The 15,890-nt window shown below is 40.8% G+C and overlaps 1 protein-coding gene across 1 annotated transcript in view; it reads right to left on the bottom strand.

Moving 5' to 3' along the window:
* Positions 1-1,370: 1,370 nt before the first annotated feature.
* The window catches only part of gipc2 (GIPC PDZ domain containing family, member 2), a 71,148-nt gene continuing 56,628 nt past the window's right edge, over positions 1,371-15,890 (bottom strand). Inside the window, exons 4-6 of the mRNA XM_043698703.1 lie at positions 6,225-6,337; positions 4,185-4,266; positions 1,371-3,785 (exon numbers count right to left, since the gene is read on the bottom strand). Coding sequence (XP_043554638.1) covers positions 3,634-3,785; positions 4,185-4,266; positions 6,225-6,337 — 347 coding nt within the window. The 3' untranslated portion in view covers positions 1,371-3,633. The remainder of the gene's footprint in view (positions 3,786-4,184; positions 4,267-6,224; positions 6,338-15,890) is intronic.

Genomic DNA, 15,890 nt, shown 5'->3' with positions numbered 1-15,890 from the left:
GAACTGGTGGATGTGGGTAACAATTACAATGTTTAAAAGACATTTGGATAAGTACTTGAAAAGGAAAGGTTTGGAGGGATATGGGCCAGGAACAGGCAGGTAGAGCTAGTTTAGTTTGGGATTATGGTCAGCATGGACTGGTTAGACTGAAGGGTCTGTTTCCATGCTGTATGACTTTAAGATTCTATTAGATTCTAACAATCACAGTGATGAAAGGAAGTAAGCATAACTGCATTATCCAAGAAAGGACGGAGAGCAAAAGCAGGGAAATACAAGCTCGTTAGCCTGGTCTCAGTAGTAGAGGAAATATTAAAATCTATTAGGAGAGACATGCTAACATGCTCTTAAAAATCATAAAATGATGAGGCAAATTTAACACTGATGTATGAAAGGAAAATTACATTCGATTTATCGACTAGAGTGTTTTGAGGCGATAACAATTAAGGCTGTTGGGATTGGGGTAATATATACAGTGGATTGTGCAATGGTTAGGAGCTAAAACTAAAATAGGAATGAAGGGGTCATTTTTGGATTAGTCATAATTTGTGGGTATCTCAGGGATCAGGGCTTAGTTCTCAGCCAGTTACAATCTACATCAATTACTCTGATGTGGGGATTGAATATAACGCAAGTATTTTAAATCAACTCATTCAGACAGGTCATGATACATTTCCAGTACAGGTGGAACTTGAATCTGGAGATAGTGAGAACTGCAGATGTGGGAAAGTCAGAGTCAACAAAGCGTGGAGCTGAAAAAAGCACAGGAGGTCAAGCAGCATCAGAGGAACAGGAGAGTCAGTGTTTCAGGTCGGGACCTTTCATCATAACTCAGATGCTGGTTGACCTGCTGTGCTTTTTCCAGCTCCACACTTTATTGAACCTGAACCTGGGCCTTCCAACCTAGAGGCAGGGACAATATACTGTGCCATCAGACAAGTCGGCTATTAATGTAATGTAATGTAAGCTATGTGAAGAACACAACAGCACTGCAAACAGCAAAAGACCAATTCAGTTCGAGATAAGTCAAAGTGATGGACTCAGAGCAGTCTATGAAACGTGAGGTTTAGTGGCCTCGAGTCATCCCAGAGTTGAAATAGATGCTGCACAAAATTTGGCCAATGGGACATTAACCAGCAATGAAAAAGGTTGCAAATGCAAGGCACATTACTGAAAAAGGAATACAGCAGACTTCGCTCTGCACTGACCTGGGAGTGCATTAAGAATAGCCAACAGTGGAAAATTTTGTATTGCAGAAATGAAGATACACTATGATGAACGAAAGAAATGACAATGGGCTTAACAGCAAGAACACAACAGCTGCATTTCTGTGCAAAGTTATTTATCAAATTAACATTTTTCACACAAGACAAGACATTTAAATTTTTTTAATAGAAAATAATCTTTACAGAAGACATTTTCACCTGATGTAGTGTAAATCGAATTTCTAATTTTCAGTAGTTCACACACACATGCATTGCTTTAGACAAAGTAGTCATTGTAATCCATTGTTGCATTATGAAATACAATAATGGCAGAATGTCTTTTCCCCCACTGTGTGACACCCTTTGTGAAAAGTGATGATTATGTTATTCTATAATAGTTTGATTTCTTCTGGAAATGCAAGTACAGTAGAAATTTAGTTGAATTGGAAACAAAAAGTGGTCCCATTGAACAGAGCTATCCAAACTGATTGATAAGCAATCACCAGGTTTTGAGCAGGTCAAGCCATCTTACTTTTTGACTCTGGTTAGTCCTGCTTCAATTTTGAGAGCATGTGGATTCGGAAAGTGCCAAGTTATTTGGGAGGTTGGGAGAGGCATGGGAGAACAGTGGTGGAAAGGACATATTGTGCTATCCCATTATTAGTCAATAAATCCCGAATTGAAATACCAAAACCTGCTGATATTTGCAGTTCGAGAAACAAATAATTGGGAATGTTGATTTAAACTTCAGTTGGGAGAGGGCAAGGCTCCCAAACACACTACGGTTAAATGCTTTAGGGTAGCAGTTTTTGAGGTAAGTGTTTCAGTAAAATGATTAGATGGATAAAGAGATATAATATAGATTAAGCACCAATACACCACTGAAAAATATAGCAACTTGAACAAATTCACCAAGATGCAGAATAAAAAGTTTAAATAAATAAATGATTATAGACATCCAAAGCATGATGCAATCTCAATTATATCAGATTATATACTGCATTAAAAGTTATAATGTTCTAAACCTGTGTGGAAAAATAATTATGTAGCTTGAGTCAACCAACAATGTTATACAATAATGACACTCCCAAGAAGTTCTGGCTCATTTCCCAGGTTCCCTGCATCACTGGGATTAAAGAATAGTTTCCAAGGAATCAGATATTGGGTACTGAGGAACTGTGGCAGATGAGGATATTGGTCCAAGGAAAAGCTAAGTGATTTCAGTACATTTGCAGCTGCATTCATATAAATCAACAAGCAATGGGCATTTACAGATTAAATGAACTCAAAGTAGAAAGTATTGGATCGATATGTGAACAGAAACCCTAACAAAATTCTCATCAGATGGTAGTTCTAGTACCACATTTCATGCAAAGATCAAAATCAATAATTTGGTTATAAAACACTGTGATGTGGCATTAGGCACACTGCGGTGAGTAAATTTACGTTTTCATAAAAAACCCAGGTAGTCATTATAAAAAAAACTTCTTGGTTTGCAGTTCTTGATACTTTGAGTCAAACTATGTTAGACCCATAAATGCTTAACATTATATAAAATCCCCACTCGATTCAGCAACTGGAGTGTGCAAAATATTATTTTAGAAAATCTTTGGTCTAATTTATACAGCTATGGTTAATCAATGATGTTGCCAGCCTTTCAGGATATTTATAGGAAGCTGTTATATAATTGAGTATACAGTACCCTTCATTCTGCACCTCAGAGTGCTACCAAAAGCAACAAGCCAGAGTTCCATAAATCTCACATGCTGCCTTTAACACAAGCTTAGTTTTGAATACATCTATAGCTGTAATTTCTTACTTGAATTGTATCCTGCTCACATTACACTTCACCGGCGTCATTGGTAAATGGGCAATTAGGTTATAAGTACTTTGATTACTGTGTGAACTGAGTAGAGGCAGAGCAAGCACAAACTGATCTTAATCCCAGTCACCTTCCTTTATATTTGTATCAAATGCTGATCTCCAGCAGGCACCAGGGAGAGAGAGAAGGCAACTTGAAAAATTAATCGATACTCATGGAACAAAAGTGAGTGTGCACTAGGGTTGATCAAGGCAGCTCAGCATGTCTTTTTCCCCAACAAATCATTTGGGGCAAGTCTGCATTTGGAGGGGGGGGACATGACTGCTGGCAGAGTGGTGTAGTATGAAGAGTGCTTCATCCATTGGCTGTATTTTCCATGGCCTTGTGTTTATGATTATCATCTTCTAATTTAGAAATCCAAAAGCATTTATTAAAATTAGACTGAAATAGCATGAATTGACAGTTATAGGGCAAATGAATTGTTTCAATTAAAACTGCATTCTTTCCACTTTCAATCGACACAGTTAATTGTCCATTTGACATTAAAAAGGGAACAGTGAACCAAGAGTTTTCAAACACTGTCCTCTGATCTCTAAAGAAATGTTGGCACTAAAGTCTTCCCTTCTTTGCATCACCTATTGCACCCCAAATGTCAAAGACAAACTCATCCGGAAATGCAAAGTCTCCAAGAGCTTCATCCAGAGCCACTGCAAATTCATCGGGATTTTTCTTGTCCTTTCCAACTTCAACCATGGTTGCAGCTGCACGAAAATAAAAATGGGTACAGATTTTAACAATACATTTGCACGCAAATAGAACCAGGCGTCTGTTTCAAGTATTTGAGATTCTCAAGGGCCTCTCAACATCAGGTCAAAATTTGCCTTTCCTCTGTCCAGAACATGTCACCTGGTGCCATCTCACAGCTTAGACAATAAGGTATATTGTTGCAGAATACTCAAATTGGCCCAAAATTGTTTCCTTCAGGCAATCCAGTATTTTCCTTAAATAACCAGACATTTTGAAACATTGTGGGCATATTACACCCCAAAATCCCAGTGAAACACTTCGAACGTGACATTGCAGGTAACCATGAAAAACAGAGAAACATTTTGACTAAAGATTAACTGTTCCAAAAATATGCACAATAGCAATAAACTCACCTAGCTCTGTATCCCTTATACCCATATAACTTTCCAATAAATCATCAACTTTAGCGATGGCCTTCTCTTCAAATTCAGTGGGCTGTGATTAAAGAAAGTTCAAGGTTAAAAGGCAATTGGCTTAGAGCTGCAAGTGATAAACAAATGGAAAAGCAAATACAGGAGCACAACGACAAAATCTTCTCACTATAGGGATACAAAAAAAGCTCCCACTGAAACCTCAAAATCTCTCAAATGAATTTTGTAGCTAATGAATTATCTTTGCGGTGGTGATCGCATTTCAATAAAGTACAGATGCAAGTTTGTCCAGTGTCAAGTTGCTCCTGTGAAGTAATATGGACTACATTAAAGGTATGAGGTAAACTGACGTTGCCACTAATTTATGGCATTATTTACACAAGTTCAGGTATTGGTCACAAAGCCAACAGAAATTAGTTAATAAATACAGTTGGTTCTGATATAATGCGATAGTACCATTCTCGTGCGATCTTGTGTAATAGCCACGCCATTTAAACTAATTGGCTTCACATCTATCTCAACAAGAGTTTCTCAATTTTCAAAATGCCCTACCAATTTTCCTCTTGGGTCTTTACTTTATCAGAAAAATATGTTCTTACAGAATCACATTACAGACAATACAGGTAAGGAAAGTTTGCATTCCACAAAAAACAGTCTACATTCTTCAATCAGTTTAAAGCACATTTGCATTGAAGAAACACGTGTTACAGCAGTACCAACTGTAATTACCTTAACTTAGAAATTTCAACAGACTGTGGATGAAAACTGGGTGGCTTGACACTAGCCTATAATCTATAAAATCTGAATTAAAATCCGGCCCATTTGATGGAACTGTATAACTAAATAGAATTTATAGCATGGAAATAGGCTACTTTGTCCTCTACTAGGTCTATGTCAGTGTTCATTAGCTATACAAGCCTTTTTCTACTCTGGCTATCTTTCTCAGCCTGCCCTGTATTAATTAGATATGCAGCATTTCTCCCCATAAATGGGTTAACGTTATCTGCTTCAATCACTCCACATTGCAATGAATTCAAAATTCTCACCTATCTGTGGAAATGTTCTTCAACTCAATCTGATCTATCAATAACCATCATATATTTATACTCCAGTATTGTGAACTCATTGTCACAAATTAACCAACCATCCCAAAATTTTGGATTTCAACAATTCCAAAGAACAGTCAAAGGACTTGAACATTAACTCTGCGTCTCCCTCCACAGATGCTGGCAGACCTCCTCAGTTTGTTCAGCACTGTTTTTATTTCAGATCTCCACAGTAATTTGCTTTTGCAAGATTTTCTAGGATTATCCTGGAATTATCCTAGGTATGTGTTGTCCAGGGCACACACTGTCCCATATTTCTCAATGCAGAGATGAAGAAAACTGCCCAAGAAATTATTTATCATTATTATTATTTTTATATGTCCATGCATTACCATATGAAAGCAGCAGCAATAGTGGCTCATACCCCTTTCCTCCAATTTTGACAGATGGATGACTAGAGGCCCCCTGAATCTATCCTTATCAGTACCCTATCCCCCACAATTCTTCTCCAGCAAACTGTCCTCCGTTTTCTCTAACAAGTCTGGTGGCCCTTTTCATACACAAAAATGGCATCTTAGCATCTATCTCAACAAAGGTTTCTCAATTTTCAAACTGTCCCAACCAACTTTCCTCTAAGGTCTTTATCAGAAAAATATGTTCTTACGGCAAATGAAGTTGAATACACAATTATCTTCTATTCAGCATGAATCAACAATCTCCCAGACTGAAAGACATGAAAAATGGAATTTTAGAATACTTGCATGTTGCCAAACTGATACACTATCAGCAGCATATCGGAGGTTCAGGCTGAGGCACACTATTGAGTCAGAGCAGAGAGCTTCACTCCTTATTTGTCAATACTATCCATGGCTGGATTGGATTTAACGCATTGCTAAGAATTCCTTATCTTCAGTGGAAAGACAACAACATTTCTACTTGAATACTTGATACTTGAATGATGTTTTATAGCACCTACCAATTCCTCAACAGTTGCAGGGCCCTTTGAACGTAATCGTAATGTGCCCCTCCCTGTGCCAATCTTGGCTTCACCACCAGGTCTGGCTCCTCGTGACCTTGGTTCAATCGCTTCTAACAAGGGAATGGAAATTAAGTTAAAGTGAAAACATAGCAAGGAAAAGAGAAAACTGTGACAAAATGTGCGCGATATAGATGGCCTAAAACACTTCATAGCCAATTTTAAAAATTTTGATTTGAATCCACTGTTAGACAAAGTGGACTAGCAGCCAATTTCCCAAAGGTGGCAAATAAATGAATGAACAGAATGATTCAAACAGGTGTGCATTGGTGCTCCATCTTAGATTGCTGCCAGAAATGTCAGAAAACAGTTAACAGATAAAAATGTTGCTTTTGACAGTGACTCCAGCTGTACGAGGTGAAACATCAGTTAGCAAATAAATTGTTAAATCCATAAGTTCGCACTTACAATGCTGTTAAAAACTTTGTTTCAATTAATATTTGGTCATATGACTTAATCACGCAATCACACAATAAAAAGATGCATGATCTCACAGAATGCTTAATTATATTTTCATGTGATGGACTTTGAGAACGTAGGAAATGGCTAGAGTCAGGGAAGAAACAAACCCCATATGTTTAAGATTCACTAATAAATCCCATATGAAAATCAAGGAAAATTTCTTTACCCAGAAAATGGCGATAATGTGGAAGTCAACAAATAGCATGGAAGTATTTGAAGGGTAGCTAGCTGAGGGCATGAGGAAAAAGTGGTTATATTATAAAGAATAGATGAAAGAGAATAAGGACAGGTGGTTGCAGAACATGAACTCATGGATAAGTCTGAAAACACTGCAGATGCTGTTTTGCACCCTCACTTTAATGTAGTGCCGCCTGTGCCTGAACCATGATTTCAAAAAGAGAAAATCAATTCCTTTCAAATTGCTAACTATGTTTAAAGAAAAATGCACAACAGTACCTGGGCAAGCAGGAAGTGACAAAATTCAAGTGGGGAGCCTGAAACTATCACCACTAATGGAGGCCATTTGAAGACAGTGGAAGTGACACTTCAGAATGAAAGCATGCAGACCTGTGACAGCTGAGAGTTCACTCTCTATGGTCAGGAGGTTTTCAAATACAAGAAAGAAACAGAAGGTACCGAGAGATCAACAGACATGGGTAGAATATTGATTTAGATATGGAGATGGCTGTAAGTATAGGTGCACCTTGATTTACACTCATTTAAATTCTGGGGCATAGATAGAAAATACAAGAAATACTCAGTGATTAGACAGTATCTGTAATGCAACTAAAGTGCACATTTCAAATCAATGACCTTTCTTCCAAACCTGAAGATCAATGAATTTAACTGCACAATGCAGGTGGAATCTTTGGATTGTTAATAACCTGCAGTTATATAGCAAATCTGAATTCACTGAAACTTCACAACATGATCAGAAAGTGTTAGATTGCTAATCTACAATACCTTTGGAATCTCTTATCTATCAGGAATCATGATAGAATCCCTACAGTGTGGAAACAGGCCACTTGACCCAACGAGTCCACACCGACCCTCTGAAGAGTATCCCACCCAGACCCATTCCCCTACCCTAGTACTGTACATACTGGACATGACTAATGCACCTAACATACACATCCCTGAACAGTGCGCAATTTACTACAGCCAATTCACCTCACCTGCATATCTTTGGATTGTTGGAGGAAACCCACGCAGACAGGGGGAGAATGTGCAAACTGAACACAAACAGACAGTCACCCGAGGTTGGAATCGAAACCAGGTCCCTGGTGCTGTGAGACAGCAGTGCTAACCACTGAGCCACCGTGCCACCGTAAACGACTCCACTCAATGATTACCTCTCAGTAACAGGTCACACAAATTCCAGTCAAATTCAGCATGAAATGAGAGGCATTGGTAAAACAATGTCCATAGCTCCACCAAGTGGCTAAGTCAGAGTGCAGTCACATATTAGCACTACATGTTCTGCTTTAGAAGCTCCATGCAATGTGACAATGATTAAGCTTTATTTTCTCTCAAACTGATTTAGCAGTGGAATAAATATTGGACAGAATGTTGGAAGAATCTCCCTGCTGTCTTTTCTGAGCACCAGAGAAGGTGGATGAGTCTTTGGTTTAAAGCCTCATCCAAAAGATAGGGCCATCAACAATGTAGCACACCTTGAATAATGCACTGGAAGTGTCATTTGTGTGTTTGAGTTGGGTTTGAATGACAGGAGAGTGTTGCCAACCAAGTCACATAGCAGTCATCTGTAAACGAGATTCGCAGTATACAGATGTCACATGAACATTCAGAGAAGTGAAATCATAGTATTATCATTCCCAGACCATGTTGTAGCAGGACATTGGTGTCAAATCCTGACAGAAAGCAGTGAAGTGAATAAACCAATCCCAGATGAGACAATGTATACTAACTGCACGGTTCTGGCCTGTTCCCAGCAACCATTTCCTTTGACACCTTCAGGCCTGCACTCAGGAGTCAAAGAATCATAGAGATATACAACGCAGAAACAGACCCTTTAGTCCAACCCGTCCATGCCGACCAGATATCCCAACTCAATCTAGTCTCATCTGCCAGCACCTGGCCCATATCCCTCCAAACCCTTCCTATTCATATCCCCATCCAAATGCCTCTTAAATGTTGCAATTGTACCAGCCTCCACCACATCCTCTGGCAGCTCATTCCATACACGTACCACTCTCTGCATGAAAAAGTTGCCCCTTAGGTCTCTTTTATATCTTTCCCCTCTCACCCTAAATCTATGCCCTCTAGTTCTGGACTCCCCGACCCCAGGGAAAAGACTTTATCCATTTATCCTATCCATGCCCCTCATAATTTTGTAAACCTCTATAAGGTCACCCCTCAGCCTCCAACACTCCAGGGAAAACAGCCCCAGCCTGTTCAGCCTCTCCCTGTAGCTCAGAACCTCCAACCCTGGGCAACATCCTTGTAAATCTTCTCTGAACCCTTTCAAGTTTCACAACATCTTTCCGGTAGGAAGGAGACCAGAATTGCACGCAATATTCCAACAGTGGCCTAACCAATGTCCTGTACAGCCGCAACATGACCTCCCAACTCCTGTACTCAATACTCTGACCAATAAAGGAGGCATACCAAACGACACCGTCACTATCCTATCTACCTGTGACTCCACTTTCAAGGAGCTATGAATCCAAGGTCTCTTTGTTCAGCAACACTCCCTAGGACCTTACCATTAAGTGTATAAGTCCTGCTAAGATTTGCTTTCCCTAAATGCAGCACGTCGCGTTTATCTGAATTAAACTCCATCTGCCAGTTCTCAGCCCATTGGCCAATCTGGTCCAGATCCTCTTGTAATATGAGTTAACCCTCTTCGCTGTCCACTACACCTCCAATTTTGGTGTCATCTGCAAACTTACTAACTGTACCTCTTATGCTCGCATCCAAATCATTTATGTAGATGACAAAAAGTAGAGGGCCAGCATCGATCCTTGTGGCACTCCACTGGTCACAGGCCTCCAGTCTGAAAAACAACTCTCCACCACCACCCTCTTGTCTTCTACCTTTGAGACAGTTCTGTATCCAAATGGCTGGTTCTCCCTGTATTACATGAGATCTAACCTTGCTAATCAGTCTCCCATGGGGAACCTTGTCAAATGCCTTACTGAGGTCTATATAGATCACATCTACTGCTCTGCCCTCATCAATCTTCTTTGTTACTTCTTCAAAAAACTCAGTCAAGTGTGTGAGACATGATTTTCCACGCACAAAGCCATGTTGACTATCCCAAGTCAGTCCTTGCCTTTCCAAATACATGTACATCCTGTCCCTCAGGATTCCCTCCAACAACTTGCCCACCACCGAGGTCAGGCTCACCAGTCTATAGTTCCCTGGCTTGTCTTTACCACCTTTCTTAAACAGTGGCACCACGTTTGCCAATCTCCAGTCTTCCGGCACCTCACCTGTGACTATCGATGATATAAATATCTCAGCAAGAGGCGCAGCAATCACTTCTCTAGCTTCCCACAGAGTTGTTGGGTACACCTGATCAGGTCCTGGGGATTTATCCACCTTTAAGCGTTTCAAGACATCCAGCACTTCCTCCTTTGTAATCTGGACATTTTGCAAGATGTGAATTCCACACTGGAACTTTACAGATAGCAGGTTCAGAACATCTCACTCATCAATTCTGCATTCAACATCCTCACTCCAGCCAAGCTGCATAAAAATAGACCTTATTAGAACATTGAACAGGGCCTCTGACCCACTACATATATGCCAACCACGATACTGTCTAAATCAATCCCAGCTGCCTGCACATGATCGGTATTCCTCGAATCTCTGCCTGTTCATGTGCCTGTCTAAATGCCTCTTAAACAGTGCTATCCATTCTGCTAATACCGTCTTCCCTGCTCGCACGTTCCAGGCACCTACTACGCTCTGTGCGAAAACCTAGCCTGGCACATTTCCTTTAAATTTTCTCCCTCCCACTTAAACCGATGTCCTCAAGTATTTGATATTTCCATTCAGGGGATAAAGAAAAGACTCCAACTATACACCAGTCCATGCCTCTTACAATTTTATACACTTCTATCGGGTCACCCTTCAGCCTCTAACACTCTAGTGAAAACAATCCACTTTTGTCCAACCTCTCCTTGTAGCTAATACAGTCCAATCCAGATAAAATTCTGGTAAACCTCTTTTGCATCCTCTCCAAAGCCTTCACAACATTCTTACAGTGAGGGGATGGAGCTGCACACAGTACTCCAAAAGTGGCTGAACTAAAGTTTTACACAGCAGCAACATGATTTGAATTGGAATGATTTATTGTCACTTTTATTTCACAGCAAATAATACAGTAAAATACAGTCAAAAGCTTCAACTGTCATCACAATCGGCACTATTTTGAATAATTTAAGAATAAAAGAATAAAAATATATAGCTGAAAAGGAGCCCATCTTCGTTCTGCTGCCTCCACCATGAGATCTGTGCCCTGAGCTGGGTTACCAATGAAACCTGAACCTTCACCACACCTCCACCACCTTGCCACCTGATCCAGACCCAATGACAGAATCGCCACCTCGACGCGGCTGGGTCCACCTCGCCAACACTGCACTGAAGCTGGGTGCCATGCTGGATCTTCCCCACTCCAAGCCGACCACGCTGTTGCCGAGGACTGGAGTCTTCCCTCTGGGCCGTCCACAACCAGGAGCCCCCAGAGCTGCTCCAGCTGCCCTCCTCCATGATGTCACCTTCTCTGCCACTACGGATAGGAAGAGGAGGAAGGGAGGAAGCAGCCAGTCTGGAGCAAACAAGCTCAGGAGCCAAAAAGCTACCTACCTTGCCAGTGCTGCCACTTTGACAAAAAAAAACTGACTGGATGATGGAATAATGTGTCCTTTGGCAAGGGAGTCAGAACTAGGAGTCTGGTCTCAGGGTACATCATGGTCCATTCTGGACTGAAATAAGGAGCAATTTCTTCAGAAGGTGGTAAACGTAGAATTCTCTACTACAGATGACTGTGGTGGCGAAGTGAGTGAATATATTTAAGAAAGGAATATATGTCAATGAGTTAGTATTGTCGTCATCTGTTTGGGGAGAGGAGAGAATGGCACTGAGATAGAGGATCAAACATGATCATGTTGAATGGTAGAACAGACTCCATGGTCTGAATAGCCAACATTTGCTCATATTTTCTAGACTTTTGCCAACTGGTGAAAACGGTTTTTGCTCCTTTGTAGCACTAGCCTCTGCCACTCTCTCCTCAGCTACAGCAAAAGGGTTTTCAGGGGAGGGTTTGCCTACTGCAGACTTGGTCAGCACTGTTCCATGCGCAAAGTCAAAATAACACATGCAACTCAATGAAAAACCCCCAGATCTATTTAAAAGACTGCAAAACCTATACTTCCCAGCAGGCAACCGAGAATTTATAAACATTTACTGGAAGACATAAAAACCACTGCCAAAGACCATTGGCTTAACCACAAAGGAAAATTCAAAGCTTTCAAACAAATAACTGACAGCTTTTTTTTAAAACTCAGATTATTTGCAACAATTCTCCTTTGACTTTCAAGTTCAAGTTCTAAAACCTTCACCTAGATGATGCTTTACTTCTTCCCAAATAAATGCACAATTATATAGCATGGAGACTGATGCCAAAACATTAAATGTCCAATCACATACTCAGGCAAGAACATCTCATGTTTGAAATATTCTGCAAATACACTGAATGAGGCACTTGCTGTGTTTCTAATCATATTGAAGAGTTGAGTCTGGACATTAACATGCAAATTCTACTAAATTCCTTTTATTTCTGCTTTTAGCGAGTTTTGAGAAGATTTGTAGCTCAGATTGAGATTCTGGATGTAGGTTTGCTCACTGAGCTGGAAGGTTCATTTCCAGACATTTCGTCACCCTACTAGGTAACATCTTCAGTGGGACTCCGGGCGAAGCACTGCTGCTGATTCCTGCTTTTTATTTATATGTTTGGGTTAGTGATGTCGTCATCTGTTTTTTTCTCAGGGGGTGGTAGACAGGGTCTAACTCGATGTGTTTGTTGATAGAGTTCTGGTTGGAATGTCATGCTTCTAGGAATTCTCACGCCTGTCTCTGTTTGGCTCGAAGCAGGGCATTCCAACAGGAAATGACATCACCAACCCAAGCATAAATTGAAAGCATGAATCAGCAGCAGTGCTTCGCCCAAAGTCCCACTGAAGATGTTACCTAGTAGGGTGACAAAATGTCTGGAAATGAACCTTCCAGTTCAGCATGCAAACCTACATCCATTTCTGCTTTCTATAGGTTTAGCTATAGCTGGTATACAGTTGAAACGAAGTCCTTGGTATTGAATTCAGGGCCATGAAACCTCATGGTATAAAGTTAAACATGGTCAAAAAAGCCTCTTGCTAATTGCCATCTACAAAACACCCTCAATTGATGAATCAGTTCTCCTCCATGTTGTACAACAACTGGTACAAGCACCAGGGCTGGTAAGAGCACAGGAGGCACTCTGGATGGGTTATCTGAATGTCCATCACAATGAGTAGCTCGGTAGCAAAATTACTGACAGAGCCCCAAAGGACTCAACCACTAAACAGGGTCTACAGCAACTGGTGAGGGAACCAATAAGAGGGAAAAATAGATGAGACCTCAACATCACAGCCTAACCATTACAGACTTATCATCAGTAATCCAGAACTCCTCTAACGTTCTGGAGACACAGGCTCAAATCCTATCATGGCAGATGGTGTGGTGAAAGGGTTAAAATTGTGTCCCAATACATGTGTGAATCTAACCGAAAATGGAAGGTGTCGCTTGGTCCCGTTGCGAGCCTGGTCCTTGACCTTGAGAATTTTTTAAAACAGATGGTGAAACATGAATGCAATTAGAAAAATCCAGAATTAAATACTGGCAATCACGCTACTGTCGATTGTCATAAAAACCAATCTGGTTTGCTATTTGTTTAAAGGAAAGAAATCGGAAATTTTTTCCATGTCTGGATTTCACTGTTCCATAATAATACTCTTTATTGTTCTCTGGGGAACTAGGGATGGATAATAAATATCAGCAACACCCATATCCCATGAATTGATCAAAAACGCAAAAGATTTGATACGAAGGACACTGCTGGCCATCAACAGCAGAATTATATGTAACCACAAGTAGCAACTTCTGTGGCCGTGCATATCTACCACTACCATCAGATCCACCCTGGTTCCATGCAAAACGCATGAAGCATGTCAAGGACAGCACGAGGTACAACCTACAAATAGAGCAAAAATACAGAACTAGTGCGTTTAAACAACAGAAGCAGCAAGTGATATATAGAACCAATGATCCCACAACTAACAGGTCAGACCTCTGCAGTTCTGCCAACATCCAGTCATGAAATTGCTCAGCTTTGTCTCTCACACACACACAAGTCCAAATCCAACAGAAACAGAAACTTCTCAAGAAACGTAGCAAGTCAGGTAGCATCTGAGAGGAGAAAACAGAGTTAATGTTTCCAGTCTGCTATGGCTTTTCATCAGAAACAACAAATCCAACGCAGCCAATTACTCCCATCGGTCTATTATCAATCAATAGCGCTTCAAACAGTAACTGCTTTGCAATACTATGCTCACTGTTACTCCAGGAGAAAGTGAGGACTGCAGATGCTGGAGATCAGAGTCAACAGCGTGGTTTTGGAAAAGCACAGCAGGTCAGGCAGCATCCGAGGAGCAGGAAAATTGACATTTCAGGCATAAGCCCTTCATCAGGAATGAGGTTTGTGGGCAGGAGGGCTGAGAGATAAATGGGAGGGGGGAGGTGGCACGAAGCTGGGAATGCAATAGGTAGATGAAGGTGGGGGAAGTGGCGATATGTCGGAGGGGAGGGTGGAGCGGATAGATGGGAAGGACAATGGACAGGTCAAGAGGGCAATGCTGAGTTGGAGACTTGGGACTGGGATAAGGTGGGGGAGGGAGAATGGGGAAACTGGTGAAACCCACCACTGTTGGTACAAATCCAACTTAGTCTCTGGGCAGTGGCAACTCCCAGGATGTTAGAATTGGATGATTAAGTGATCGTAATGTACAAATTTAGCTAAGCAGAGAATGATGTTGAGCAGTTCCTTTTCATTCAGGACGGAACGGAATTATACTATACTGCACCCCCCTCCAACCCCCCCAAGAGGTTCACATTAGACTCAACGATAAATTGTGAAGGTTACATTAACATCACTTTCCAAGCACGGGAAGAACAATCCTTAAAGGACAAGGGCAGCAAATAAGCACGGCCACCTGTTAGCTCCCCACCAAATCACAAAGCATACTCCATTCTAACTGTATTGCAATCCCTTCACTGTTGCTGGGTCAAATTCCTGGAATTTGCTTCTCACCAGCACTGCACATGTACCCCCCCCTCAACATGAATGACAGCAACAGCTGCAGTTCATGAAGGCACCTTGACAAGGGTAATCATGAATTGGTAATATGACGAACAATAAATGCAGAACCAGCTAACAATGCCCACATTCTGCAAACAAATAAAAAAGATGTGCATTCTGTTAAACAACAACTCAATAGTTTCACGGTCACTTTGGAATGGCAGAGCAGGCAGGATAAATTGATGGTGGTGGGTTAGGTAGCATTCACTAACTCTTCAAAAAAAACACAGCCACAATGCAGCACACAGTTTTAAAGAAAAGAATCAGTCTTTAAACGTGCCCTAGATACAGACTGTTGCAAATAAGAATAAGAAATAGGTGCGGGAGTAGGTTGATCAGCCCCTCATGCTTGTTCTATCATTCTATAAAATGATGGCTGAACTGCCACAGACCTCAACTCCTCTTTTGTGCCAGCTCCTCATACTCCTCAATTCTGACAATTCAAAAATCTATTACTTCTGCTTCAAACATTTCCAATGATCTAACCTACACAAGTCTCTGGAATAGAGAATTCCAGGTATACTCTACATTCCACAAAAGGAAATTATTTTGCCTCTCAGTTTTAAAGGAAAATACCCTTATTCTTTAGATATGTCACCTACTTCAAGACTCCTCCACTATTGGAAACACTTTCTTAACATCTACCCTACCAAGCTAACTTATAATCTTGTATTGCCCAATATAAACACATCTCATTCTTCCAAATACTAATCTGTTTAGCTATC

The sequence above is a fragment of the Chiloscyllium plagiosum genome, chromosome 11, assembly GCF_004010195.1.
Source record: "Chiloscyllium plagiosum isolate BGI_BamShark_2017 chromosome 11, ASM401019v2, whole genome shotgun sequence".
Taxonomy (NCBI): Eukaryota; Metazoa; Chordata; class Chondrichthyes; order Orectolobiformes; family Hemiscylliidae; genus Chiloscyllium; species Chiloscyllium plagiosum.
The sequence above is the reverse complement of the archived record's forward strand: the minus strand, read 5'-3'. Positions and strand labels throughout refer to the sequence as shown.